The sequence below is a fragment of the Oxyura jamaicensis genome, chromosome 5 (genome assembly GCF_011077185.1).
Source record: "Oxyura jamaicensis isolate SHBP4307 breed ruddy duck chromosome 5, BPBGC_Ojam_1.0, whole genome shotgun sequence".
Taxonomy (NCBI): Eukaryota; Metazoa; Chordata; class Aves; order Anseriformes; family Anatidae; genus Oxyura; species Oxyura jamaicensis.
Window position 1 is genome coordinate 27,325,534 of NC_048897.1, and position 25,976 is coordinate 27,351,509.

The 25,976-nt window shown below is 40.1% G+C and overlaps 1 protein-coding gene across 9 annotated transcripts in view; it reads left to right on the forward strand.

Moving 5' to 3' along the window:
- The window catches only part of KCNQ1 (potassium voltage-gated channel subfamily Q member 1), a 397,025-nt gene that overhangs the window by 68,364 nt on the left and 302,685 nt on the right, over positions 1–25,976 (forward strand). The window contains exon 1 of one of the 9 annotated variants that reach the window (XM_035328502.1): positions 4,026–4,136. The exons of 7 other annotated variants lie outside the window; for them this stretch is intronic. In XM_035328502.1, the coding sequence (XP_035184393.1) occupies positions 4,084–4,136 (53 nt within the window). In that variant the 5' untranslated portion in view covers positions 4,026–4,083. Of the gene's footprint in view, positions 1–4,025; positions 4,137–12,239; positions 12,361–25,976 lie in introns of those variants that run through there. One more of the 9 variants, XM_035328506.1, reaches the window with a different exon arrangement.

A 25,976-nucleotide genomic window follows, 5' to 3' on the forward strand; every position in this document is an offset into this window, starting at 1 on the left:
AGGAGATGTGTTAATACAGTTAGTAATTGGGGAGTGACCAACACCTGGTCACAGGTAAGGTTTGCTCTTTCATTGCTGGCCCATGAGCAAATGTGAAATCGTAGGGTGCCTGCTCCAGCTGTAGTGACTACTACAGTCCGACTGCTCTGTTGGACTGGCATCAAGTCTGAAGTTGTTATTGGCGCTGCTGTGGCTCTGTGAAATCACAGCGCTGTTTGATTTAGTGGGAAGTTGGCACCTCTCTGACAGGTGCTGGAATGTCTCAGTCTGTCCTTGGGGTGCTGTTGGCATCTTTTGTGGCAATAAACGCCCATTCAACAGTCTTGATCATGGGCAAACACCAGCCAAGTGCACAAAAGCACTTATCTCCTCTTAGGCCATGCATTCATAAAAAGCAAAGTCATAAAAACCTTCAGCGGCTGGCAATTCCAGAGCTTACTGTTAGAGTTGAAAAGGAGTCCTGAAGAACACAGGCTTCTTATCAATTTTAATTGCTAGGCAGTGGAGAGCTGCTGTTTGTTTAGCGTCATCTGGTATTAGCAACTTTGTTTTACGTTGTGTGTTGGAGATATGTTTCTGGCAAGCAATGGTCTGCTGAATTCAACAGAAATACTTTGTTTTCAGGAAGAGCTCAGGTTGCACAATTGAATTCAACAGGTAAAGAAATGTAAAATGGACTTGCAAGGGAAGATTGATTGGAGGTGCATAGTGCAATGTTTAGGTATAGGGTTCTAGTTGTTTTTTGTAACTTTATCTAGTGAAATATATTTTGCTAGGAAAGACCTGTTGCTACTTTACTGTAGTAACTTTGCATTGCTGCTGAAACCAAGTTCTGTATTACCTAATCATCCTATATTACACTTCTAAATACTACATTAATGCTTATGCATTTATTTACAAACAAACTTTGGTAAAAGTTTGCTGTATGGTTCTCTATATATGCCACAGACTTAAAAACCAAAATTCACACCCCCTTTAGGGAAATATGCCAGATGTAAATTAACTGAGCAATTGCATCTGTGTGTATAGATGTTTTTGCTCATGAGGGACAAATTTACTTTTTTTGGAAGTCATCTTGCTGGATTTGAACTGGCACCAAAGTCTATGTGAGTATGCAGCTGCAGCAGTAGAAACTGGTACATGTACAGGTTTTTGAAATACTCAAACAAGCATTTTAAATGCAGTTAAAAATATTCCTGAACTGCTTTGAAATAAAATAATAATTGGGTCTTAGTTTGAAAATGACTACAACCACAGCTTTCAAAGAAGAAGCTGATATGAAAATGAAGTGTAACTTGATGGCAGCCACCGAGGAGGCAGATTGACAGCAGTTAGCTAATCAGGAGTAGCTGCAATGGATACCACTTCTCTGATCTCAGCAGTACCCCTTAAATAGCAGCTATGTCCCAGAGTAATCAGCATGGTATGTAGGTGGGATTTTCACGCATGGCTAGGGAAGATATGTTGGAACCTCCCTCACTGACTTGAAATGAGAGTTGTGTTCCCTCGGTCTCTCCAGCAGCTTTGGAAGCCTTTAAATGAGGCTTATACAGAAATAAGCAGTTCTAGGAGCATGAGTGTGGCTAAAGCTGTTTGCATTTAATGCTGTATGCTTTCTGTTGAGCTGTACAAGGCAACTGGTTGTTTGCAGCTGTCATTTACCAAAAGACACGTAGAGGAATCGAGGAAAGTGAAGAAATTGCTGTAGCTGTCCTTGTAGCATCTCCCAAAAGTGATAACAAGTGCATCTTTATTTTGATGCCACACATGAGGAGAAGAGATGCAATTACGTCTTCTATAAATTTATATGCCTCTTAATGTGCTCTTTCAAAGTCTGACATTTGAGGTAGCATTCAAACATAATTTCTCCATTTCCTTTCTTTGTATGCATATCTGTCTTCACTTGTAGTTCTTTCTTTTTTTCTTCAGTATTTTTGTTTCTGATTTTGCATGTGTGTGTCCCTCGCTTCTTAGGGCTCTCGTAGGGTAGCTGTGTATTAGATTAGGAAAAAGCAGTAGGGAGAAGCTAGAGCAGTTGTTTACTTTGTTAAACTCTCCACATTTAAAGTGGAAGGAAACTGCTCTTCCTTGTGACTGCCAGTTGCCAGGATTTTTTTTCTCCTGCATGAGGAATTTGGTAGGTGAAACTGCCTTGCCTTATGAAATGCTGAACCATTGATGCCTCTTCAGTTAGCTTCTCATGAGGAGCACTTCTGCTGGAATAATGTATAGCCAAGCGATTGCTGGCTGGCTACCTGTGCCACTGCTTGCTTAAACAGAAGCAGGATTTGGAAAGGAGCTATTTTCAAATAGTTACCAGTTCGTCTGCTAGTTCAGAGCGCTCTGCAGCACTGCCATGCTGCCCCCTTGGCTTAAATGGATAGGAGAAGACGAGATTTAACAGTCTTTTGTATTTTTTCACTTCTCATCTGGATTCTTCTTGAGACGTTTCCTTGTATTTGTTATTTTTCTGATACCAAATAGCAAATGTTTACGCTTCTGAGCAAAATCTGTCTAAGCATTCACAATTCTAGCCAAGGAATGGATTTGCATTTTTGTTTGAAGCAAGCAGTTCCTGTTACTCATAAAAACAGGAGTGGCTTTTTAATAAAGGTGCCAGATCTCTGCTGTGTAATTACTGTACAGGTAACCAGCATAGCAATTCTGTAGTGCTAACAGCTTGGCAACCAAATACTTTCCGAACTGCTTGTAAACTCTAGTGTCCAACTGAAATCTGAAGAGCCAACTATATTGCTTACTACATGCCCTGTTTATACATCGGAAAAATATCTAACTCTGAATGTGATGCAAATATCTACATACCCAACTGGGGACTTGCTGGGAGTTCACAAAATGCGTGCTTTGCAGAAGGTATGGTAGTCTTAGCTATAAATAGCTAGGTGTACAGTCTGAAGATGAGTTAGATGAATTTAGGCACCTTTTGAAAGGCACCAAGACTTCACCTTTGCAGATCTATTCTGGTATGAGATGCTCTGTAATCTGTTCTGAGCACAGTTGATCTACAGACACTTGTGAGGCAGCTATTATCAAACAAAAGCCATTGCATCTGTTCCTAACAAATGAGTGTTCATTCAGAAAGTCCTCAAAGACGCTTTGCTATTTGAGAAGCACTTTGATCTGCTTCCTGACTTCTTGACCTTTGTACTTTCTATGTGGGCTTGCAGGTTTGGTCTGTGAGATGTGTCTTAGGGAAAGCAAGAGGAGGTGGAAAGGCGCGGAGAGGTGCAAAAGGATGGGATGGAGCTTTGTATGATGCTGGCTAAAGCAGTGAAGATGAACAGAAGTATGTTTTCAGTGGCAGGGTGAAGTTAACCAAACAGGAAGAATATTAAGTGTCGATATCTTTGAAGAGCACTTAAAGCTCTCTCAAAAGTTGTTACTCTTGTGCTACAAATTGGCCAGATAACAAGCTCTCCCCCCATCCCTTACTGCAGTTTATCCTGGTTCCTTTACCATCTTGATCTGTTTCCACAGCATGGAAAGCCTGTGTTAGTGTGTGGCTAGAGATTGAAGCAGCAGTGCAAAACCTTGGAAAACCTCCTTGGTATATGGTGAATGGAGTTCTACCCCACCTGAGGATGGCTGGCTGCTGCCTTATGTAATCCTTAAAGCTGTGACACCAGGTGCGTGACCAAGGCTTTTATGAATTCACAATTACCACAAAGTTTCCAAGCAGCTGGCAGGAACCATCTCTCTAGTAAGTCCGAGGTTTCAGCAAATAATCAAACCTTAAAAATATATAGAAATGTAATATATCTATATATCAGACTTACCTGGGTAACTTCTTGCTGGATGGTGTAGAGTATCCTTAATTCAAGTTGAATTCAGTGCTCTAAATTTCTGTGCTACCTCACAAACGTTGCATATGCAGACAATTTTCATCTAATTGCAGTGAAACTCTTCTTTATAGGACTGGTCTTCTTCCCTTCACTCTAAAAAAATACTGGAAAGCATCTTCAGCCAAAGTATGCTTTGCTGTCTGCATCAGGCAGAACCTTAAAATCCAAAGGAATCTTTTTCCAAATTCTTGAGCTGCCTGAATCAGAACTGTAGTGGTGCCTCATGGATTTTGTTGCAGAGCCTTGGCCTGAGCTGTCTGTCAGTGTAAGAACCAGGTACGCACCTGTAGTGCTGCTGCCAGCTCCTCCTGTGTGAAAATAGGCTATGAGTCCCTGCGGGAACCTTTCCTTCACTTTGTTTGAAAGAAGATGCCCAGAAGGAAGAGAATGCAATACGCTTCCTTTGGGGCCAAACCAAAATGTATGGGGAACCCAATGTGCATACTCTGTGCTGTGCGCTTGGAGAGATGTTTTCCAAATATTTTACTTGAGAATGTCTCAGCTGAGTCGAGGATCAGATCCAGAAATCTGCAGTTCTCTAAGCTGTATCCACTGTGATCCCCAGCATGAACAGGGACCAGGGAACCAGGCTTAGTGACAGTTTAGTTCCTGCTGTGCTTTTAGATGAACAAAACCTGAGGCAGTGATGACAATGAACTTATGGTTGTTTCAGACATGCATATGTGCAAACTGATGGCGATTACATATTGATGTCTGCTGAAACCAAGTCGAGGATTTTGCAGCTTCTTGTGCTGCGTGGCCAGCAAGAGGCCTAGGGTGCAGTGGGAGCTGGGAGGGGACAGAGCCAGGACCGCTGACCCAATGGGACCAAAGGGATGTCCCCCACCACAGGGCGTTTTGCTTGGTGATAAGGTGAAGGGAGCTGGCTGGGGGTATGCCATTGCTTGGGAACTGGCTGGGCACCAGTTGGCTGATGGTGAGCAATTGTGCTGTTTACTGCTTATTTTAATTATTATTATTATTATTTTTTTTCCTTCTTAAGCTGTCCTCATCTTAACCCACAAATTCTCTCTTATATTTTTTCTTAATCTTTGTTTATTCTCTCCCCCATCCAACTCTGGGGGGAAATAAGCAAATGGCTATACGGTGCTTAGCTGCCTCCCGGGTTAAATCACACCACCACCCTATGTAACTTTTTACATAATAATAATAAAAAACACAACAATAAACCAACCAATAAACCAAACCAAAGGAAAACCAACCCCCAAATACTTGAAAATATTTTAAAAATAAAAAAATCTTACCCCCCAAAAAAAACTTGCCTTTATATTCACCACTCAGCATTACAGCTGATACAGGAAAGTACCTAAGTGTTACAATTACCTCTGACTTCTCTAGTGTATATACTAAATAATTTAGAACGTTGTGATATTACTATGTGTTGATTTTTCTTGTCAGGTGGCACTGGGACTTGAAAAAATCATTAATGTTGTTGATTTAAATTTTGACAGTTACAACGTTGAAAGTTACCTGTCATTGTATAACCTTCAGGCTTAATTTATTTTTCCCATGGGGTGATGGGAAGCAGCTATGTTTGGATCTAATTTCAGGGTCTACAATAGCTGAGGTGACAAAGTTGGAGGGAGGAGGAAAACCATTGAAGTAATCTAGGCTGAATAGCTATTGTTATGTTTGCTTCAGATACTCAGAGCCAGAATATCCCAGTGAGTCTCTTGTGAAGACAATCTTGCTCTCTGCGAGAACTGACTCAAAATGTTGAAAAGTATTTTTCTCCAAAGTAATGCAAGACTAACGTTGAGAGGACTAAATTATGTTTGGCCTACATTTTGTTCCCTTTTTTTAATGCCTATTTTTCTTTTGGGGAAGGGTAGTTTGAAAGAGAAAATGAAAAGCAAACAGAAATGGTAGCAGCCCGTGCCTCATGATCAGACCTCCAAGAACAACGTGTTCCAAGTTCAAGAAATCATTGGCTTTTTCCTACATTACTGAAGCAAGTGACACTTGTAAAAGGAGGACTAAAAAAAAATAAAGCAAGAAAGCGTCTTTCCCCCAAACTGTTTCATTAGATGACTAAAATTATAATCCATGTATACCTTAAGACTCCCCAAACCAGGCAAATTAAAAGAATAATTACCAAATAATGATTAATTAAAATCTGAGTTTGAAATGAGAAACTTTTAATTTTGAAAAGAAATGCATGCTAAGGATCACAAATTCAAAGGACAATTATTTAACAGCACAAATAAAGTGAAAAGTCATCCTTCAGTAAGTGACATGCATGTATGCATGTGTTCTCTCTTTCAAGTACTTTGAGTATCCGTTTGAAGTTACAGTTTTGTATCTGTCAACTAATGAAGTAAAAACCACCGCCAAGACAAAAGCAAACAAAAAAACCCTCCCCAGGAATGACTAAAACTACAGAAACTTTGTGTGTTTTTTGAATATATTTGGAACAATTTGTTAGGATAACATGCATTATCAAACCCTCATGGCTTCCTGAAAGAAGTTTGATGTTAAATGTTTTATTTCTAAGCCTGTGTTATTATTCAAGTCCATTGTTGTTACTTCTCACCTGGGATGCCTAGAAGAGGACCTGCTGGCACCCAGACATCCCACTGTTCCCTAGCAAATAGTGTTGCTGCCTTCTAGACCTCTGCCTGACTCTCCTCTTTGCTTAGACTACTGAGATCTTCAGAGGAGGTGATCTGGGTGTGCTTTTAGGATGTTTAGTTCAGTGGTGTCTTTGCACTTGCTCATGTCCCCGTTGTTGCAAGTGATTTATAGTTTATAAGTGTTTTTTTGTTTGTTTGTTTGTTTTGTTTGTTTGTTTTTATGAAAGCAGCAACAAGGTGTTTGGCCTGTTTTTCAGAATAACCTACTCATAGCACCTTCTGTTTAGCAGATGTTATGCACAAAAAGTAGCCTTTGTTGCCCATCTTGTGTCGTGTGTTAAACAATATACCAGAAAGGAGGGGGGAGACAGCAATGTGTGCCTATAACAGTCACACATTTCAAATACTTCTGTACTAATTATAAAATTAAAATAAATTCAGGCAAAAGGTGTCTAAGACAGAACACTTGGCGCTGGCTGCCATTTCTGCAAAAGACTGTGTTAATAAGCTTGGCACTCATTTTTTTATGGGTGTATTTTATTGTTTCTACATGTGCATTTGATTACCCAGAAGACCTTTAGCTTCCTGCTCTCTCAAGGTGGAAAACCACAACAGTTATAACCATCAGTGCAATCTGACATACAAGCAGTGACCTTGGACGCATTGGGCTTGCTTCCTTGCCTTATTTGGGAACTGCTGGTAAAAAGCCATTCAGATAAAACACAAGTTTGAAAGCGGCACCTTAATAACAGGAGCATAGTGGTCTAGGAAAAACAATGTTATGAGTTGCACTTTAAATATTTATAGTTAATGAGTTAATGTTACAAATCTCTTGCAGAAGAAACAAAGGACGTTTGCGTCAAGAGTTTCCATGTTGTGTATTTAAGCAGCGTTAGGAAGAAATCTTGTGTGTGAACAATAGCATGTGATGATAGGACGAGTTGTTCATCTGGTGTGTGCTCATCTAAACTGGATTGTTATTGAGTGCTGTCGATGTACCTAGGAGGAGTAATGATGTGTACTGTTCAGCAAAGGGACATGCTGTTGTATTACGCTGCTCTGTGGGACTGGAGGGGTGTTTTGGCCATTTTCCCCATATAAATAAGTTGTGCCTTTAGCTATTTGCCATTTGCATCTGTAAACTGAAGAGCCTACTACAGCTGCCAGTATTCAGGGGAATGATGTATGGTTGCTGTCATCTTTCTGTTTGTAACTGTGGTTTATCAGCGTGTATTTGAGTCCATTCTTCTCTGAGCCACTAATTAAGCAGTGTCTTTGCAGCTGGTTAGTTGAGAAGACCTCCCTTTGAACTCATGAATGCTGTTGAGCATTTGGCTCTCCATTTGATCTAAAATCAAAAGTGTAATGAATTTAGTTTAGTTTAAGAGATTGAATAAACACCAAAAAGTGAAAGGCAGATCCAAAACTAAACAAAATTATTTTGATTACCTGAAGGCTCCAATAATTTCCCAGATGTACTGGATGTTGTTTCTAGAGATACCAAACAATGAACATTCCAAGGAATCTCCTTGGACTATATATGCATTTTTTTACCTGTCTTGAAGACTTTCTAATTCTAAAAAAAAAAAAAATAATAATAATCTCTTAGCAAATTAAAATTCAAAATGCACTGCAAACTTCCCAATATCTCCATGTTGTACACTTCCTTTCTGAATATTGGTAGGATCTTGGGTAGGATTTTGTTGCTGTGCATGGTGGGGCAACTAAAAACATGACAGAGGCAGTCACTGGGAGCCTGCCATTTAAACGCCTTGGTAGCTACTGCTGCTAAAGGCTTGTGTTGAACGTTCAAGATGTGACAGTATACAAGGCTGTATATGGTTTTCTTCTCTGGAAGAATTACTGCTAGATAGGAAATTCTCAATGCAATTTTTAACCACCATGTGCCACCAGATAAATCTTTTTTTATCAGCATACCTGTTTGGGTGCTTTGCAAGACAAGTTGGTTAAAGCATGTTATGTTGACTTCGTTTACTTTGGTCTGAAGTGAGGTTTAATTTGTAAACGTATGTTCTGAATTTACTTATTTACTCCTAAACTTAAGTGTGCCAGCTATTGTGATGGGTTGCCATCAGTAAATGATGCCTTTCTTAATGGGAAAAAAAAAAAAATAAAGATCCATTTCCTACAAAGTTCATGCAGACTTTTTTTCTGCATTTCTTTTTTCCTGGCCCCTGTGAGGCCTGACAAATACTGTTTCACACAGGAAGAATGGGGGAGTGAGAATTATCACTTCCTGCTGTATTTTCATTGAGCTTCTGGACAAAGATAGAAACACCAATAGCTTTATTTCTTATACTGAATCTAATGGACTCATTCCTGCAAGGATTTATCTACTGGTAGAAACAGAAGTCACGTTTCCAGCCTCCAAACCCTATGGAAAAAGGTAATGTGAGTCTCAAAGTCCTAACGGCATCTTCAGTCTTTCATGCTTGTAGGATTTAGAGTTCTCCGAATGCAAACAGGCGTACTCCAGGCAGGCAGGCAGGGACGGCTGGCCTTCTGAATGGGTGCAGGCTGGGAAGTTGCTCATAGTGTTCCTCCAAAGCTCTGCTTCGAAGAGGGTGACTGTTGTAACTTTCTCCCTGAGTTTTTGGGTTAACTGCATCGCCCCAGGGATGAAACAACAGGTTTTCATCCTCTTGGAAAGAAATAAATGGAATGAGACTGGTTAGAGAAGGATGAGGGGCTGTCTGTCTAAGTATGGAAAATTTTTCCTTCTCACTTAAGTCTTCCTCTGAACTGTGTCAAGCCAGGGAAGGATGTTTGAGGGTCTTCTGGGTCAAAGCCCAGGAAACTTGTGAGTCTTTCTTGCTGGCATTCTTCAGAAAATATGCTGTGAACTTTATATCCTGAAGAGTCAATTTCCAGATGGTTTCAGGCAGATGAATCTTATGATGCAAGGGATTTCCTTTTTCCTGATTGCTCCATTGTTGGCTTCTTGCCCTTGTGTCTGTGGCTCAGTGGATATAACTTCTGAGGGTAGCTTCCAGTAGTCCATTGAGGGTCCTTTCAATTTGTGTCAGTTTTTGCTGTAGAAGTAGAGCAGGACACTGCAAACAGTGATGCAAGCTGTGACTTTGAGCTCTAGCTGTTGCATAGAAAGAAATCTCAGCTGTATGCTTCTGTAGCTGTTCAGAAGATGGGATCAACCTCTCTCCATTTGTCAGGGTCCTTCTACCCCTTCTCCATTACCCTTCAGAGAAGCAAAGTAGCTTCAGTACGCCATAGCCCAACTCCCTCAGCACTCCTGGATGCAACCTGTCTGGTGCCGTACTCTTGTATGGGATGAGCTCTCAAGGCATCCCCAACTTAACCCTGGTTTCCTCCTGGTAGTCTGTGTCCTCCTTAAACTCTGCAAATAATCAGAGAGGCCTGGGAGACCTAGCTGGTGGAGGCTGCGGCAACGAGGGCAGAGAGTACCTCAGCCATGCTTTTCTCTGCTGCCATTGGATCACACCCTTTGTTGAGAGTAAGCCTGCACTACTCTTGGTTAGTTTTTTACTACTAATGCACTAGTTTGACATTGTGTCCAAGTATCAACTCCAGCTGTGCCTTGGGAGCCTATGATACCTGGTGTTCGCCAGCTGTCTCCCATCCAAACAGTTACTGGGCCTGACCCTAATTTCCACAATGGGAGGGAGCAGGCATGTTCAGGGTGATGTGATGATAGACCACAAGAGATAAAACTTCAAGAACATTCTGTGATTTCAGAGGGTAGGGTAATCTCATCTTTTAAAGGAAACGTGATATAAAAATGTAAGCGTACGCCTGCACGTGGCTGTGTTGTGGTTTCCCGTTCAGGCTTTATGCAGTTCCAGCAAACAGTTGTCCCTTGCTTTCTTAGACTGGAGGGACGTAGCTAAGGACAGACAAATTTTGACTTGGGACACTGATTCATGGCACTGATCCATAAACGCTGATTCATGGAACTGAGACAAGTTGACTGTGGCAGAATTTGAACTATGATTTTAGAGGTATTCAGTAACATCCTGTAAAGCTTGATCTGCAATGCAACGAATGGTATGACTGAAGTCCTTAGACCTGATTTCTTTCTGTCCTTCAACACGCAACGAATCTGAGCCTTGAACTTCGTTCTGAGTAGACGTGACAAAAGCTAATTATTCTATATCATTTCGGCCTGATGGTATAAAAACTTGGAATGCTATATTGTCATACACTGAAATGACTTGAGTTGGTCGCATTCTCTTTCTGAAGTGTGCAGCTACAGGTAAAACTGCATTTGTATGAGAATGGTGTTTTTCAGCCATTTGTTAATGAAATCCCCAAATATTTAGTAAGCAAAAAGCACATGACTACAGTGCCGAGCAATCTTCTTTCCAAATAGTGATAGGTAACGGCTCTTCCCTGATGTTCAAGCTTGTACCATGGGTTTTATCTTCAATACGGATTCTTAAATCCTCACATATACCTTGAGCGTTTTGTGGTATAAGATGCAAGAGAGATGGGGCACCCTATATCCCTTTTGGCACATAAAACTTATCTAAGTTATCATCTTGCATTTGAGTCACTGCTGTATCTTCAAGAAATCCAGCCTTGCTGTGCTTTTAACCATACATTATGCTGCTATCAGGCACTTTCATTTTAAGATGAGTTTTCCCTGCCACTGTTCTTTTAGTGTTACCAGTGGTCCCTCCCTTTCAGCTTGTCTCAGAGATAAGCTACGTGACTTTGGTTTTAAGGCCTTCAGCTTATCCCCTCTATTTATCATTTTCTCAATGTCAGCAGGCCAGCTTAGAGAATTATCAACTCTTGCTTTCTGCTTTCATTCCTTTGAGTAAAATTATCAAACAAATACTTTCTCCCCATGCTTTTGAGCAACTAATTGTAAGCCTCCTCCAGCAGTTGCAAATTTCCTACAGTTTATACACCTAACTATCTTGTTGCATGTCTTCCTACGTGTTCTGACACGTGGTAGTTCAGCTGTTTCTGAGGTAAAACCTCAGCCTGTAATCAATGTGTCTGTGGTGTTTGCAGGAAAGGAAAAGGCAGAGATGGTGTTAATGCAGGGCACATCAGGCCATCTTTTTTTGTTTTGTTTTTTGTTTTTCCCTTATTCGTTTTCCCCTCTCTTCAGTGTTACCTGATCAAACAACGTGCTGTGTGCCTGCAAACTTACAATATAATAACACAGCATGCCTTTGGTAAAGGGCAGTCTGTAAGAGCAAGGGAAGTTGAGTTTTGAGTTCTGGCAATACGTTAGGGTAGAAGCTATGCAGAGCTTTAACATCTCGGTTTGCAGTGTATTCTTGAAGTACCAGATCTTAATGTAGGACTAGGTGACAGCTGGCAAATGAGACGGTGGTAGAAGTTGAGGGGAAAGAACTGAGCCACGGTGGAATTTCCTTAAAGTAGGAAAGGCAATGGATTGGGAGATCTTTTAATGTAAACTCATTCACATGGAACCAGACCTAGCTTGTCACAGCGTATGTTGCAGAGCACAGAAGAGGTGTCCTCCTGTGCTTATTTTCATCACTTTGGGAGCTCTGGGTCTCTCCGTCTCATTAGTATGTGTTCATTTACTTGCAGATCTAAGGTGCAAATGGCTCTTCATGAATCGGTTTTCCTCTCTTAATGAACTACTGGTTTGTTTATGGTGGAAAAAAAAAACATCCTTTCCAAGCCTAATATCTTTTCTAAAAGATACATAGATGGTGAACTAGACGATGTGATAGCATCTTTATGTTGTTGCCACATAAAAAGATTGCTCTGATTTTTTTTTTTTTTGAATTTTCTTAGATAGCAAGTTCATTAATCAGCACAGCTACTGTGGGGCCAGGTGTGCCTTTCTTAAGGTGGAGGAAGGCCAGTTTGGTGTTCAGCTGTGATGAATGAAATGAAATTTCTGAAGGAATAAATTGAAGGTGGGCATTTTCACGAGAGGCCCCAAGTCCAATTTCAGAGTGAAGTGATTTTTAACCAGACTATATTACTTCTGAGCCCGTGGCTTTTAGTTTGCACTCCTTCTAGAAATCATTCCTAAGTTTCCAAAGAGGGCTTAGACACAGCTAACCTTGGAAATGTATGAGTGATGACATGCGATAAAACATGTGCAGCACCCTCTTCCTGACCCATTTCACTGGAAATGGTTTTCCTAACATACTTTCTACGATCATTTGATGCTTTTTAGTCACAGTGGAGAAAGTTGTTTTGAAAAGCTGTGCAGCACTGTAACCACATGGTTTTGTCACATGTATATGATATTCAGTGGCTTATGGAGGGAAGAATCAGGATTTCCACTGCAAAATATTTTAATGTTTAAAAAAAAATCTGCTCTAAAATAAAATGTACATTAAAGAATTCTCATGTGTTTGAAATGTGAAATTTCCATTTTTATGGGAAGAAAAGAAAAGGGGGGGAGGGGGTGTCTTACAATTAACATAATTTTCTTACATTGCTTAAGCCGGAAAGAGGGAAGGATAAATAGAAACAACATGCATAGAAAATTTAAGTTTAAATTCTGGTATCCTTTTATGTAACCACAATTTTTGACTGGATTTAGCTTTGTGTGTTAACTTCTATTCTTAAATAAAACAACGTAGATTTTCCTCATTTCATGGAAATGCATCAAATTTCATTGAAATGCATCAATGCAGATCAAAGAGGAGCTAGATTTTCAGCTTTGCCCTTGCTGTGTGCACAGAAAACAAGTGCTCACGTTTTCTGAGCCGCTGGGATAAAGCTTTGCTGCTGCTGCTTTGGGGCCATCTGCTGGAGTTTTACCTCAGGAGCCTCGTTCCTCCCAGGCCTGTGCTACCCTAGAGTTTGTTTATTCAGTGAACTCTTTTTCTCAAAAATGAACTCAAAAATGTCTTCCAAATAGGTGACGTTTACTACTTATGAAGGAGCCTGTTTCAGGAAGCTTTCATTACTAGGAGAATGATAATATTATTTTAACTTAAGTATGTGTGGCAGAGATGAATGAGAAACATGCTTCTGTGCCAACTTGAGAAAGGCACAAAATAGATCACCTTAAAAGTTCAGGGGTTGTGGTTTCATATGGGGAAGCTTCTCACTGTTCAAAATAATTGCTCAAATGCTTGACACGTTATTTTTTGTTAAAGTCTATTGTTGAGGAAGTTCATGACTTCACCGCTCAAACAAATAATTTGTTTGCTGGTGTGTCCTCCTCTGGTTTCTTTGCCTGCAGTGCTAGCTTTTTCCAGTCTCAAATGAAGTCATCTTTGGAGCCAGAATTATACTGAAAATAATGTATTTTTAATTATAAAATACAATTATCCCATACACCTGCGTTTATGATGGATAATAAGAATTTGCTGCCACCTCCCCAGTTGAAAATTGAAATTAACAGAATTTGTTAGGAAGTTTCACAGTAGCGTAGTTTTCATTTGGTGTTTGTTGAGCAGTGGGAAACAGCATATAAATGGAAATCTGCAAATGTGAAGATCATAAAGTAGTTGTTCTTAGATATATATATTTTTTTCAGACCTGTTGTTGTAGGAACTCTTCTGGTTTTAAAAATGATTATTTTATAGTGAATGCACCCTGGACATGAGAACTTGATGTTATTTGATTACTTCTGTCCTTAACAGCTGTTGCCAGCAGATGGTCAAAATCTGTCACCATCTACAGCATTTAGCCATCATTTATTCTAAAAAATAACAATATCTAAGAAATGTAAAAGTGAGGGGCTTGCAGTGGTAGTCAGGGCCTTGCATTCTGTTTTTCTTTGTGTGGCAATTACGCACAGGCTGTCTGCAGTAGGGATCTGCCCAAGCAATTGCTTGGAGAAGGAAAAAAAAAAAAAGTACCTAGGTGGAACAGAGCTTTCTTAGTCCTTTTTTTTCTTTTAATTAAGCATATCCTGTAGGCTGGTCAAGAAATTAATTCTGCTTCATCAGATTATGAAACAACAAATGTTAAGTGCTATGCACATTAGATACTTTGTTATTTTCCCGAATCTGCTGCCAAAGACTTTCCAAGTAGAACAATGCTTTTGTTTGTGCTGACGAAGGTGACACTACGTAAAAAAAGTCTTCTCCAATGGCACAGGTGCCATTTCAATAATGTCCCTAATCAAATAATGTCCTTCAGCTTTGAGTTGCACTGCTGACTTCTCATCTAATGCTGCTTGGCATTACTGGTGTTCTTCAGCTTTCTGAACCTTCTGAATTGCTTTGCATCTTTAAAAACAGTATTAATTACTGCGGGTTGGGTTTCCACACTGATACACAGGAAGAGTAACCCATCTGTCTCCAGTTGCTGCTGTAGGCTTCATGACCTGGTCTGAAATTTGGAGCTCTGTGGTGGGACTTAGCCTCTTTTTTAGAGCACAACAACAAAAAATCTAATGAAATGAAGCCCTGCTTTAATCTGGAGAAGCCTGTTGCTAAAATCATTTGGAAAAAAGATGGAAATGTTTCTTTAAAGCTGCTGTTTGAAAAGTACAAAAAACTATTTCTGCCCTTTATAATTTCTGTGTTGTGACTTGCAAGATGCCTAGTATGTTCTAAGTACCATGATCTTTACTTCTTTAGTGACTTTAAAATTGATCCACTAGAGTGGAGCAAAGGGTCCAGGATCTTCTACTTGACTGTAGTTTTGTAAACTCAGTAAATGTTGGGTGATCAAGAGCAATTGGGATCTATAACTGGAGATCCATGTCAAAAAGGGCTTAGTGCTCTAAGCTGGAAATGTATTCAAAAGAATTAGGGCTGGGCTCCTGGATGATGAACATACATGGAAATATGATCCTTACACGGAAGAATTGTATGGATTACTCTATGCACGTGGACTGTAATGATTTAATTAGGATGCACTTACAGAGGTACCTTCAAAATATTTGGCTGCTTTCAATAGTTTTCATTATAAACCATAAAAATCTTCATCTGTTAAAAAGCGAAGCAAGCAGTGAGGTGTTACAGTCAGGTGATTCAATGGTACGGTGTTCATCCCTGCAGCTCTCATCTCTGTTTCCCCACCCCATAGTGTATGGCCATCAGAATCTACAGGATCTAGTTGTAAATAATACATTCCCATGATAGAAAACTAAACAGGGAAAATTAATAGATATCAGAAAAGTGTCAGGCTGCCAGAGTGTTTTATTATTATGGCTGACAGCCATTTATGCACATGGCAGGATGTGTATTGACTGCAGCGTCATGTAGATGGATGAATTTGACCCTGGAATTTCTTAGGGTTTTGGTTGCTGCTTAAATGTTGTTAATATTTAAAATGTCTAGTAGTTTAGGGCCAAGAATAGTATCTCAAAGCATAATTTTGCCATGAGATCATATGTTACTCAAATGGATGTTCTTAATATGTTGGCAGATCATATACTTTTTACTGACACTTTCTAAACGTACACTTGAAATGGCAGCTTAATCTTGAGGGCACTGCACTTTGACAGAAAATCAGCATTTTACATTTCCTGGTAGTTTGGCCATGAAACCACGACTTCCCGGGGAGAGCTATTCAAGTCCCGCATCTCATAAAGGCTTGTGCCTCTACTTAACTTTATGTATTACAAATTTATATTTATGATGATTATTCATTGCAGAGGACCTCATATAAAGTTAAAAAAAAAAAAAAAAAAAAAACAACACAGGAACTGGAATAATGTGCAATGTGGCTCAGTGCTGTAATACTGCATTTATAAAACTTAAATGAGGTAGGCTTTTTGGTTTTAGTCCTGAGTTTGAGGAAATTTTGGGTTTCCTCCATGCAATTAAAAAAGTTCTTTGATGGAAAAAATATACAGTATATAAAATACATATGTATTTAAACAAGTTCTTGAATATATTATATAAAACGTGCATGTGTAATGTCAGACATAACATCATTAACAATTAATTTATTATTCAAGTCAGCGAACTAAATAATTCATTCTTTTGCCTTTTTCTGACTTATATCGCTCTGTTTTCTAAAATCCATTCTATGCTGTTAACAAACACTTGCTATATACAGTTTGGAAGCTTTAGTAAGACCTTAAGTAGTTTTAGAAGCCATAGTAAAAATCACTTTATGTCCATGGTAACACTGGAACTGTAAACCATGCAGTGTACTGTCTTCCATGCATTGCACCCTTGCTTCGTCAGACTGTCTCGTGATGGTATATCAGAAGCATGAAAAATATTGAGGGATTTTAATATTCTAATCTAAATTTCCTAGCTCAGCTCTCACCTGCTGCTTCCAATGAAGATATGTTTTTCAAATGGAATCTGCTGAGTGAAGCCCAAACTTAGCAAGCGTTTCATCAAGTGCTCAATGTTCAGTTGAAATCAGATGAATCAATATGGTAAAAGGTACCATCATCTTATAGCCTGAAAAAGCTGCTGCTTTGGAACAATTCTTTTTAAGTTTAGGGAGACAGAAGAGCATAGCAAAATTCAGAGGGAGTTTCAGTCCAAGGCTGTTCTAGCTTTCCCCTCCTAAGGCTGTCACTCATCTTCAGAGGTACCACAGTGTCAGTGTCTCAGGGGCCTTCTGCCTGCTAATGACTTTTGATCAGCTGTTGCTGCTGCTGAAGTTATCTGAGTGAGAACTTGAGGTTTCATTACAAAATAGCATTTCTTTTTGCTGCAGCATAGAAAGACCACTCCCAGAAGAAATTAAATGTTTCCTGGTTTTTGGAGCGCAAGCATGAAGTTTGGGCAATTGAAGTTGGCCATGATGTTAGGTGTATACATGCTGATGTATTTTTAAGGTATAATGTTACAGGAAGTATGCTCTTTATTGGTACTGCTTGGGGGAAAACACACTAATATAATGTACAAATGAGCATTTTAAACCTAACTGAGCGTTATGGTTGGAATGTCTTTTAAAATTCCACCTACAGAAAAGCTTGTGGAAGAAGAAAAATAAAATGCATGTCTGGCAGCTTCAGCAGTAAGGTCATTGCTGTGAGCACCACAGGGCTGTACATCCAGTTAATAGTTTATTTTGGTTATGAAGAGTCCCTGGGGCTGAATAGGAACCTCTCCCATAGGGGTTCAGTATGTTAAGCATGTCATGCTATTATTTCATCTTAACTTCTTTGACAAGGAAGTTCTTTGGTACTTGAGTAGACAGAATGAGAGTCCAATTTTGAAACATGACTTACGTATCATAGATGTTAAATCCTCTTGTAAAGCCTCAGACCTGACTGTAATTTTCTTAAATAATTTTCTTTTAATATTAATTTGTTTTTAGGGGCAAAGAGGATTTTTGTTTTCTTAATTTTATTCCTGCCTTTTAGTACCCTGCTAGAACTTGCAGTTTTTTTTTTTTTGTTTTTTTTTTTTTTCCTGTTTGGTGGATATGGCTGGAAAAGGCAGAGAGGCTCTAAGCCACGTGAATATACCATTTAATGCTTGAGAGTTTGCCTCATTTTCTTCCACTCTTACCAATTTATAAAGGAAGATAGTATTTTGTGTCTTCAACTTTCAAAGAAGAGAAGGCAATATTGACTTCTCTGAACGCGTATCAGCTACAGCTCTAAATAATTAAAGCAGGGGATCATAATTAAAATGGCAGTGAGAGCACTTATCCCAGCTTCAAATCTTTCTCACAGTATTCATCTTACTTGCCAGTGCCAATGAAAGCCTCTTTCAGATGTGATTGTTTCAGGAGGAAGGGGCACAGAAAAGCAATTGGAAGCTCCAGTTGTTCCTTCCACATTTGTGTGTTTGTCTGCAGTTTTTTGGGGGTTACTGTCTTACTCTGTTTACAACTAAAGATATGGATGCTGTCAGAAATGTCAATGTCACTTCCCTATCGTGGAGGATTTTCACTGTGCTAGCGTAACACTCTAGATGTTTCTTTATAGAACGTACAGAGGCACAAGTCCTCATCTGTATTGCAATAAAATTAGTGTGCAAATTTTGTCCACTAATAAATCAGTTGTACGACTGTGGGATGCTGTCTGTCTCCTAAAGCAAGGGAATATTTTCCTTTCTTCTGTCTTGTTTTACTGCTCTGGGGTAGGGCACCATTCCTGGCTAGGAGCTAGATACTAAATGAGCAGTTCTGAGATGAAAAGGTGACCAGGGCTGTTTTTTCTGCAATATTATACCCTATCCTTTCCTTTCCCAAAGATGGATACTCTTATACGATAACATAAAAACATAAAATATTTAAAACAAAATACGTACATAAAATAATTAAAGGTGGAAAATGTGTAGCCATACTTGCCCCACTGTGTCTTCCCAGTGACCTGCAGCTCCTTACCTCACTCTTTTTTAGCTGTCTTGTTTTCTCACATCTTGTGTGTTTCAGTATCCCCTCGTTAGCATGAAAATAATATGCGTTTATTTTAGGAGGCATAGTACAATATCCTTTGACCTTTGATTGGGGAGGATGTAATTTATAGCAGTATAGCTGTTGTGAAAGTAATTAGAAAAAGAAGGGCAATACATATAGCTCTTGAAGGCGTTCCCTCATGTGAAGCTATCAAAATAACATCAGGACAGCCCAAACATCAGAAGCCAGTTGCAGTTGTTGCTTGTTTAAAGAAACGTTGTGTATTTAAGGAAAATAAGCTCAAGTGTTTTTTTTAATATATTTTTTATTTTTTAAATTCAGTGAGATTTTATTTCAGAAAGTGTATTTAATTTGGGGTTGATAACAGCAGAGCAAGAGCTTAGGCTTGACAATTTTTCGGAAGCTGGGTTTTGCACAACTTAGAGAGGTTTTTAGTATTCTTCTATTAATATTTGGATACTAAATGATTTTAAAACTGCTACCTTGATTCTGCTATTGCAAGAACAGTGGAAGTGATCCAGTGGGCCCTCAGACTGACTGTGTAAAGCTCCACCTAGCAAACAATCGTGGCACTCTGCTTTTAGAGCCCACCTCTCCTATCACCCCTCCTTTCTTACTGAAATGAAAACTTATCCAGAATGGGATGATAAAAAAGAAAGTTCTCTATTGCAGTAAGGACAAACTGTTTGCTTTCAGCTGCAGGGTGCAACTTATCTGTTGTCCTAAGTCCCTGCTTGCAACTCCTGTGTTAGGAGGTGCCTAGGTCTGCTTATTGTGCAAAACCCACCTTGGCCGCAGCCCTTTGCAAGCATCTGGGTGGTTGCTTCTCGGGCGAAAGCTTCCTTGGCCTGCCCTCCCTCTGGAAACAGTCAGACACGTTGTGTGCTGTGTGCACTTTTGCCCAAAAAAGCTTTGCAGCCATCTCTACTGGCACCATGCTTCTGGGTGACTTTGAGAGTTCCTTGGCCTTGGGACCATGAGCCGAGCATACCTGCTCCTCCTGCCTTGCTTGCTCCTCTGGCTACGCATGCAGTGTGGCCCTTTGAGGTGCTACCTATTCTCCTGCTGGGGCTGACACCAAAATGACTTTGCTTGCTCAAGGGCTGCAAAGCCATGGTTCAGCACTGCTTCGGCTCAAATGCTGGCTTAAAGCCCAATACAAGCGGAATTTGGTATCAGTGTTCACCTTGCAACAGGCAGTGTTAGGGCTGTGGGTACTGGGTGTGCAGCAGGGATGTCTTCTGGTGGTGGGTCCCACTTTGAACAATGGGATGCTGCAGGATGTGGGTAGACCTGCGTGGGTCGGGGGGTGACTGTGTACAGGGCTCTACCAGTTTCCTAAAGCCATGTTAGTGGCCAAAAGAGTAAAAAACAGCTTATTGTCCTTGGAATATCTCTGAAAATGAATTATTTTCTCTGTTTTGAGGTGTTTTATCAAATGATGAGAATAGCAGAAAATAGTTCACTGTTTTACATAATTCTCACTGTATACTTCTAGCCTTCATGGAAGAGCACTGATGACCCATTTTTGTCTTGCTGAGCCCTGGAGTGCTTCTACACAGAACTGCAAAAATTCTTTAGGTTTGTAGTATTGACTGACATCCTTTCCTAGTTGTGCATCTGCACTTACTCCTCCAGTGGCTCGTGGTGCTTTGTTGGTGTTTCCTGCTAATGATCAGGCACATCAGATGCTTGTTATGTACTGGAGTCATAACATCTGGAGTCATGCGCTTGTTTTGAATGTAGTATGTACTATTTTTTTTTCCAGCTTCTTACACAGCACCTATCATCTTTTTCCTGTTCAGCCTTGCCTATTCTCAGAGGAACCAATACCTTGTTGCAGGATGCAATAACATTGCTTTTTGTGGGCAGTTAACCTTCCCTCTTGAAACACCTTGACATCTGGTTTGCATTTCTCCTGCAATCATACCCTTTGCCAAGGCCTTTCCTGCAATAATTCTGGTGTTGTGTCCTAAATGACTTTTGATTCATTGTGTCCTCTGTGCTTTGGTACGCTGCCCATAACTTAAATTATTTTTACAGACTCTAATCTCCCAGAAGAGCCGAGTAAATGTGATAGAAACCTTGCTTATTAGCTGTGTAGCTAACCTGTTTTTGTTAGTATCAGTCTACCCTGTATTGTATATTATGTATCTTGCACAACAAAAGTGCTTTCTCACACAGGAGCTAGAAGACAGTACTTCTTCAGCAAGGAGTCAAGGAGATGGTTAAAAATTATGCCATTGTTTCCTTCAGGAAGCACCAACTTTACTTTGCCTTGCAGTTGGAACAAATACATATTAACAGGAAACTCCATCTGATAGCCCTAAGCTAACGCAAACAGAGCATTCACACTTTGTTTGTCTGCTTGAGGTTTTTTGATGGTAAGTGACAGCTGAGAACAGTGATCTGTCTGCTAGCCTGACCTGTGTAGGACATCCGAGAGAGGAAGCGCACGTCGTACAGGAAGCTGTTGTGTCCAGTTCCTGGAGCAAATTGCGCTTCTCTGCATGAATACAAGCGTGCTTCCCCATTGCTGGCCATCCTCATGTTGCAGAGAGGCTGGAAGATGGGTAGGGGCTGTACCCCTTCTTCCTTCCTCTGACTCAAAAACAAAGCAAAAAAACATAGGACAAATCTGTCGGCAAAAACCATATGAGGAGCCTGGAGGGTCAGGGGGTTAAACCTGCAGCCAGCCTTGTGTTTTTTTCCCTGTTTGTTTGTTACCTGGACTAAAGTCCTTATTTGCATTCTTTTAGGCTTTTCCATCTCCAGCCACTGTTTATGATGGTTGCTGGTCTCTTCTAAATTCTTTCTATGGTGATTTTTTTCATGTTTTGCCCTGTTTCATGGATCTAGACTCAAAATTTATGTTTTCGGAAGTGAAACAATTCTCTCCTAAGCTAGTTATTTGAACTAGTTACGTACCCAGCTAATGCAGGAGTTATACTATTTTCTCTCAAGTATTATAGGGTTCACAGCCATACTCAGAGAAAACAATATATGTTAATGACAATTACAAAGTCAGCTAAAACTATGAGCAAGGATTGAAGTACAGGGCTCCTTCATTTTATTAAGCTACCATTGCCTGACTACTCTTCTTGAAAACAAGCATAAACCGCGGCGCCCCCCCCCCCCCCTTTTTTTTGTGATGGAGAGTCTCTGATGACCACTGCTTGCATAACTGAATGCTCATTTAGTCTTCTATTAGTAGGCTGCACTGTGCTCTTATGGTTTCCAGTCCTCACAGAATTAGTGTCTTCCCAGGGCTCAGTTCAGGCTTGCTGAAGAGTTCAGCATACAATCTGTGCATATAGGGTCTTCATGCACCTTAATGAATTTCATTAAGGATGAAAGTACTCTGAACAGTGAAATCCAGATCATTTTTAAAAGCAACTTTGTTAGAGTATCTCAGGTTTAAAAGTACCAGTTGATGTTTGTACCTGACAGTGTACCTTGATGGTGATCCCATAAAATAAAATGCCATCCTGTATTTGCTTCCTGACAGTGCAGTTTAAGATCTGGATACTTGTACTCTCCTACTGTCATCTGTCCTGCATTTGACAAGTTCTGCCTATTCCCCTTCTAACTTCTATCTGTTATTAGAATTTTTATCCTCGGTTTTTGTCCTCAATCCCAAAATTTCTCGAGTGAAAGAGCAAGAAAAACCTGGTATTTGGCTGTGAAGAGACATGACTTGATAGAGATCTGTATGAATGTTTCCCTAATTGTAACACAGAGCCATCGATGCAGTGTACTGCATGAGGTGGTTAGGGATTTAAACTGACTTGTAGTGATACAAACCCTTGCAGAACTGATTTTCCTGATGAAAATAAAATTAGGAAAGATTTCTCTGGCCTAGAATGGAACGGGAATGCAGGACGATGAATGATTCTCTGTTTTCATTGTAAAAGCCAGTGACTGAGAGGCAGGTATTGGGATGCAGGAGACTGGTGGTACTCCAGACACTTCTCCAAGGAATATTCAGTTCATCGTGCAGAATGGAATAGCTCCAGTAAGAGACTGAGAGGTCCACTGTAGCACTGCAAGGTTTCAGGGCACTTTCCAGGAGTGAAGGGGAATAACAGAACAATAATCTGAACCCGAGGGGATTGGCAGTGTGATGTACAGAATGCCAAGTTGTTCTGTGTGCTGTTGTCTTTGTTCGTCACTGATGTCTTATCTTTGTCGTTTTATGGAGTAGGAGATATCTTAGGAAATCTCACATTTCCGTCACAATGTGAAACATTTCTAGCACAGATCTCAAGGGAAACGAAAATAAATTTTCTTCTCAAGGCATAATTTTCTACTTTTCCTCTGTACGTAGTTTTTCAGCGTGTGCCTTATTTGAAGTTGTGCATCTAAGTCCTCATTGCAATAACACTTTTCACTGTGCAGAAAGCTGCACAAAATTGTCCTTTTATGATACCATTGACCTTTGTGTTCACAATCTGAAAAAGAATTGTATGTCTACGCCATAGAGATGAAAATGAACTATGATACAGCATCGTTATTTTGATGAACTAACACGCACTTAGTTATGCAGCAGTGTTACAGTTTAAGTTATGATGATCGAGATAAGAATCTGACAATATTAATCTCCGTGCTTGTGGTGTTCATTCTCAATGTTGTTGTTCTGGTTCTTCTAAAGCTGTATGCTTAGCAGAGGTTACATTTTGGTTGCACTGCTTTGTTTACTAGTAAAACCTATCACAGCAAAAAGCTAAAACCTATCACAGCAAAAAAAAAAAGCTAAACCTATCACAGCAAAAAGCTAAATGGCAGGGAGACAGGAGCTTGTGAAGAAGGTTTAGGTAGAATGCTACCAGAAACATAAAAGGATCCCACAGAGGTGGCTTTTTGCTTATAGAATGTTTCTTTTTAGTTTGTCATTTTCTCTGGTAGACAGGATGCGCTAAAACTAGCCATTGACTTTCTGGGGGGAAAAAAAAAAAAAGCACAGATACTTCATTTATAGTCTCAAATAATGCTCTCTTTATCCAAGGGCACTGATAGCTGACTACCTTCAAGACTTAATAGCTGTAATGCATAAAAGTTTTGTGACAGTGGGAGCAGACTTAAGACAGCTCCCGTGTGCCGCTTTCCTGGGCGGTTAGAAATCAAGTTGAATTTCTAACGTTTTAAATTTTGAATCTCACTTCTCATCTATTAAATGTTCTCGAGGTTTCAGCTTAATTTAGGGCTAAATACCAAATTTTCCTCTGTTCATGGAAAGACCCCCCACTGAGAGTATGTACAAAACACTGCAAGCAGCAATAAAATTTGCCCACGTTTTAATGCTTGTTTTCATTATGAAGTTTTCAGGTATGTGAGACTACTAATCTGGTGAGTGGGTTCTTCCAGTTTGTCTTGTGGACCTTGTTTTTAAACGTTCCAGGTCATGTCGCCAGGCATATTTAATAAAGCTTTATCAGTTCTCCTACCTGTGACATTTGCTAAATGAATATTATCTTTCAATAGGTGGCTAATTGTTCCATTGATCATTCCACGTGTTGTATCAAGCCACAAAAAAGACATGGCAATGTTCTAAAACTAAAGATAAATCCAGGAAAAACAAAGCCCCTTGGGGCAGGAGGCTGCACAGTACTGACAGCTACCTGTGTCGTGTTTCTGAAGCTTTTGCTGAGGCTGGTGACACAAGCAACAGTCTGGACCTGTTCTTAAAGTTGAAATATATCCTGGAATAGTCAGAAAGAAGTAAATCCACTGCTAGCTCGTAATATATGTTCCGTCTGTATTTGTTATATATTATTAAATGTAGCGCATGTACTACTGACTTGTTGTTTATTCATCAGCTGTGTGATTCTTTCACAGAAATGCTCTGGCTCCTCAAACCTGTTTGAAGGAACAAGCTCTCTAAGTGATCTGGCTGGCTACTGCCAAATTTTGTTGATACACTAATCCACATGCATGTAAATCTAAACACATACTCTGTCATGTGAGTCTGTATACACCTGTGTCTGTGTTTATGTGCTTAATGATTAGCACAGGATAGAAGCACATCCCAGGTCTGGGCACCAGCTTGTATGTATGTGAGCTCAGGGTGTTACTGGAGTGCTGCATGCTGACAGCTCACGCACTGAGAAAGCCATTTTTCTATGGCTCCACTGCGTTTGCAGAGCTGGTAAAAGCTGAGCTGGAAAGACAGCCATGGAAACTGGTATGCTAAGTCATTTGTCCCATATAGCAGTGCTGGCTCTTTGAGAAGAAGCGGCTTGCTTTCTTGTAGTTTGATGAAAATGGAGTTTGTGAAAGAAAACTCATGCTGCTTTGTGTCAGCATCCACACTGTATGAACAGTAGTTTTGTTGGCACATCCAGAAGTATGCAGTTGATCAGACCCTTGCAAAATGTTTGGGGTTAGCAGAAGCATAGCACTGTTAGGTAGGAGTTAACCACAAAACAGTACTTTAGAGTGCTGTTGCTGGTGCATTGGCTGTGATCTCCCTGGCTGCAGGCAGATGGTGCTCTGTAACCTGGGACGGGCTGTGTGTAAGGCTTCATGCTATCGTCTCATCTGCAACGTTTGCTTGGCCCCACTATCTGAGCATTAGATCAGAGCTGATGGAAACCTGAACCCTTCATCGCTCTGTTTCCTTTCCTGGAGATGAGCACATTTGTGCACAGAGGGTAAATGAGTGATGGGTTTCAGGAGATAAAAGATATCTGTCTTCTGAGACTAGACATATCTTTAAGATCCTGTCGGCTCTGCACAAAGTGTGGGCACAGGCTGGGGTTGCGTTGCATCTGTGGGATGGTTGCAGCCTTCAGACACACAGCCAGTTTTTAAGCTGGGCATTTTGCAGTGACTTGTTTCACATAGCATATAAATTGCTCCCTGAAATTGGCCAGCATGTTACTATTGAAAACAGACTTGATGCACATTAGGCTTCGCTTATCCAAAACAAAGCTCTTGTGACTTACCTCTCTAAAATTATGTGGTTGATTAGGGTAGGGCTGATGCATCCATCCACTGTTAAGTTGTCTGATGCTTCTTGGTTGGTTTCAGTTGCCTGTTATTTTGTTTGATGCTAACAGGTTGGGTGGGCAGTGTACATGGCTGGCATCACTCTCCAGGCAAGTACAGCTTTGGGAAAATATAGCACTAGTGACCACAGTAAAGTGCTATAGAGAGTGATAGTTATTTTTAAAGAGCTGAAATTAGAATGTTTGCATTGAAAATATACACTGGTTTGGAGCTTTGACATTTTTTCTTCTATTATCATGATTCTTTGACTCTTTTACTCCCTGTGAAAATT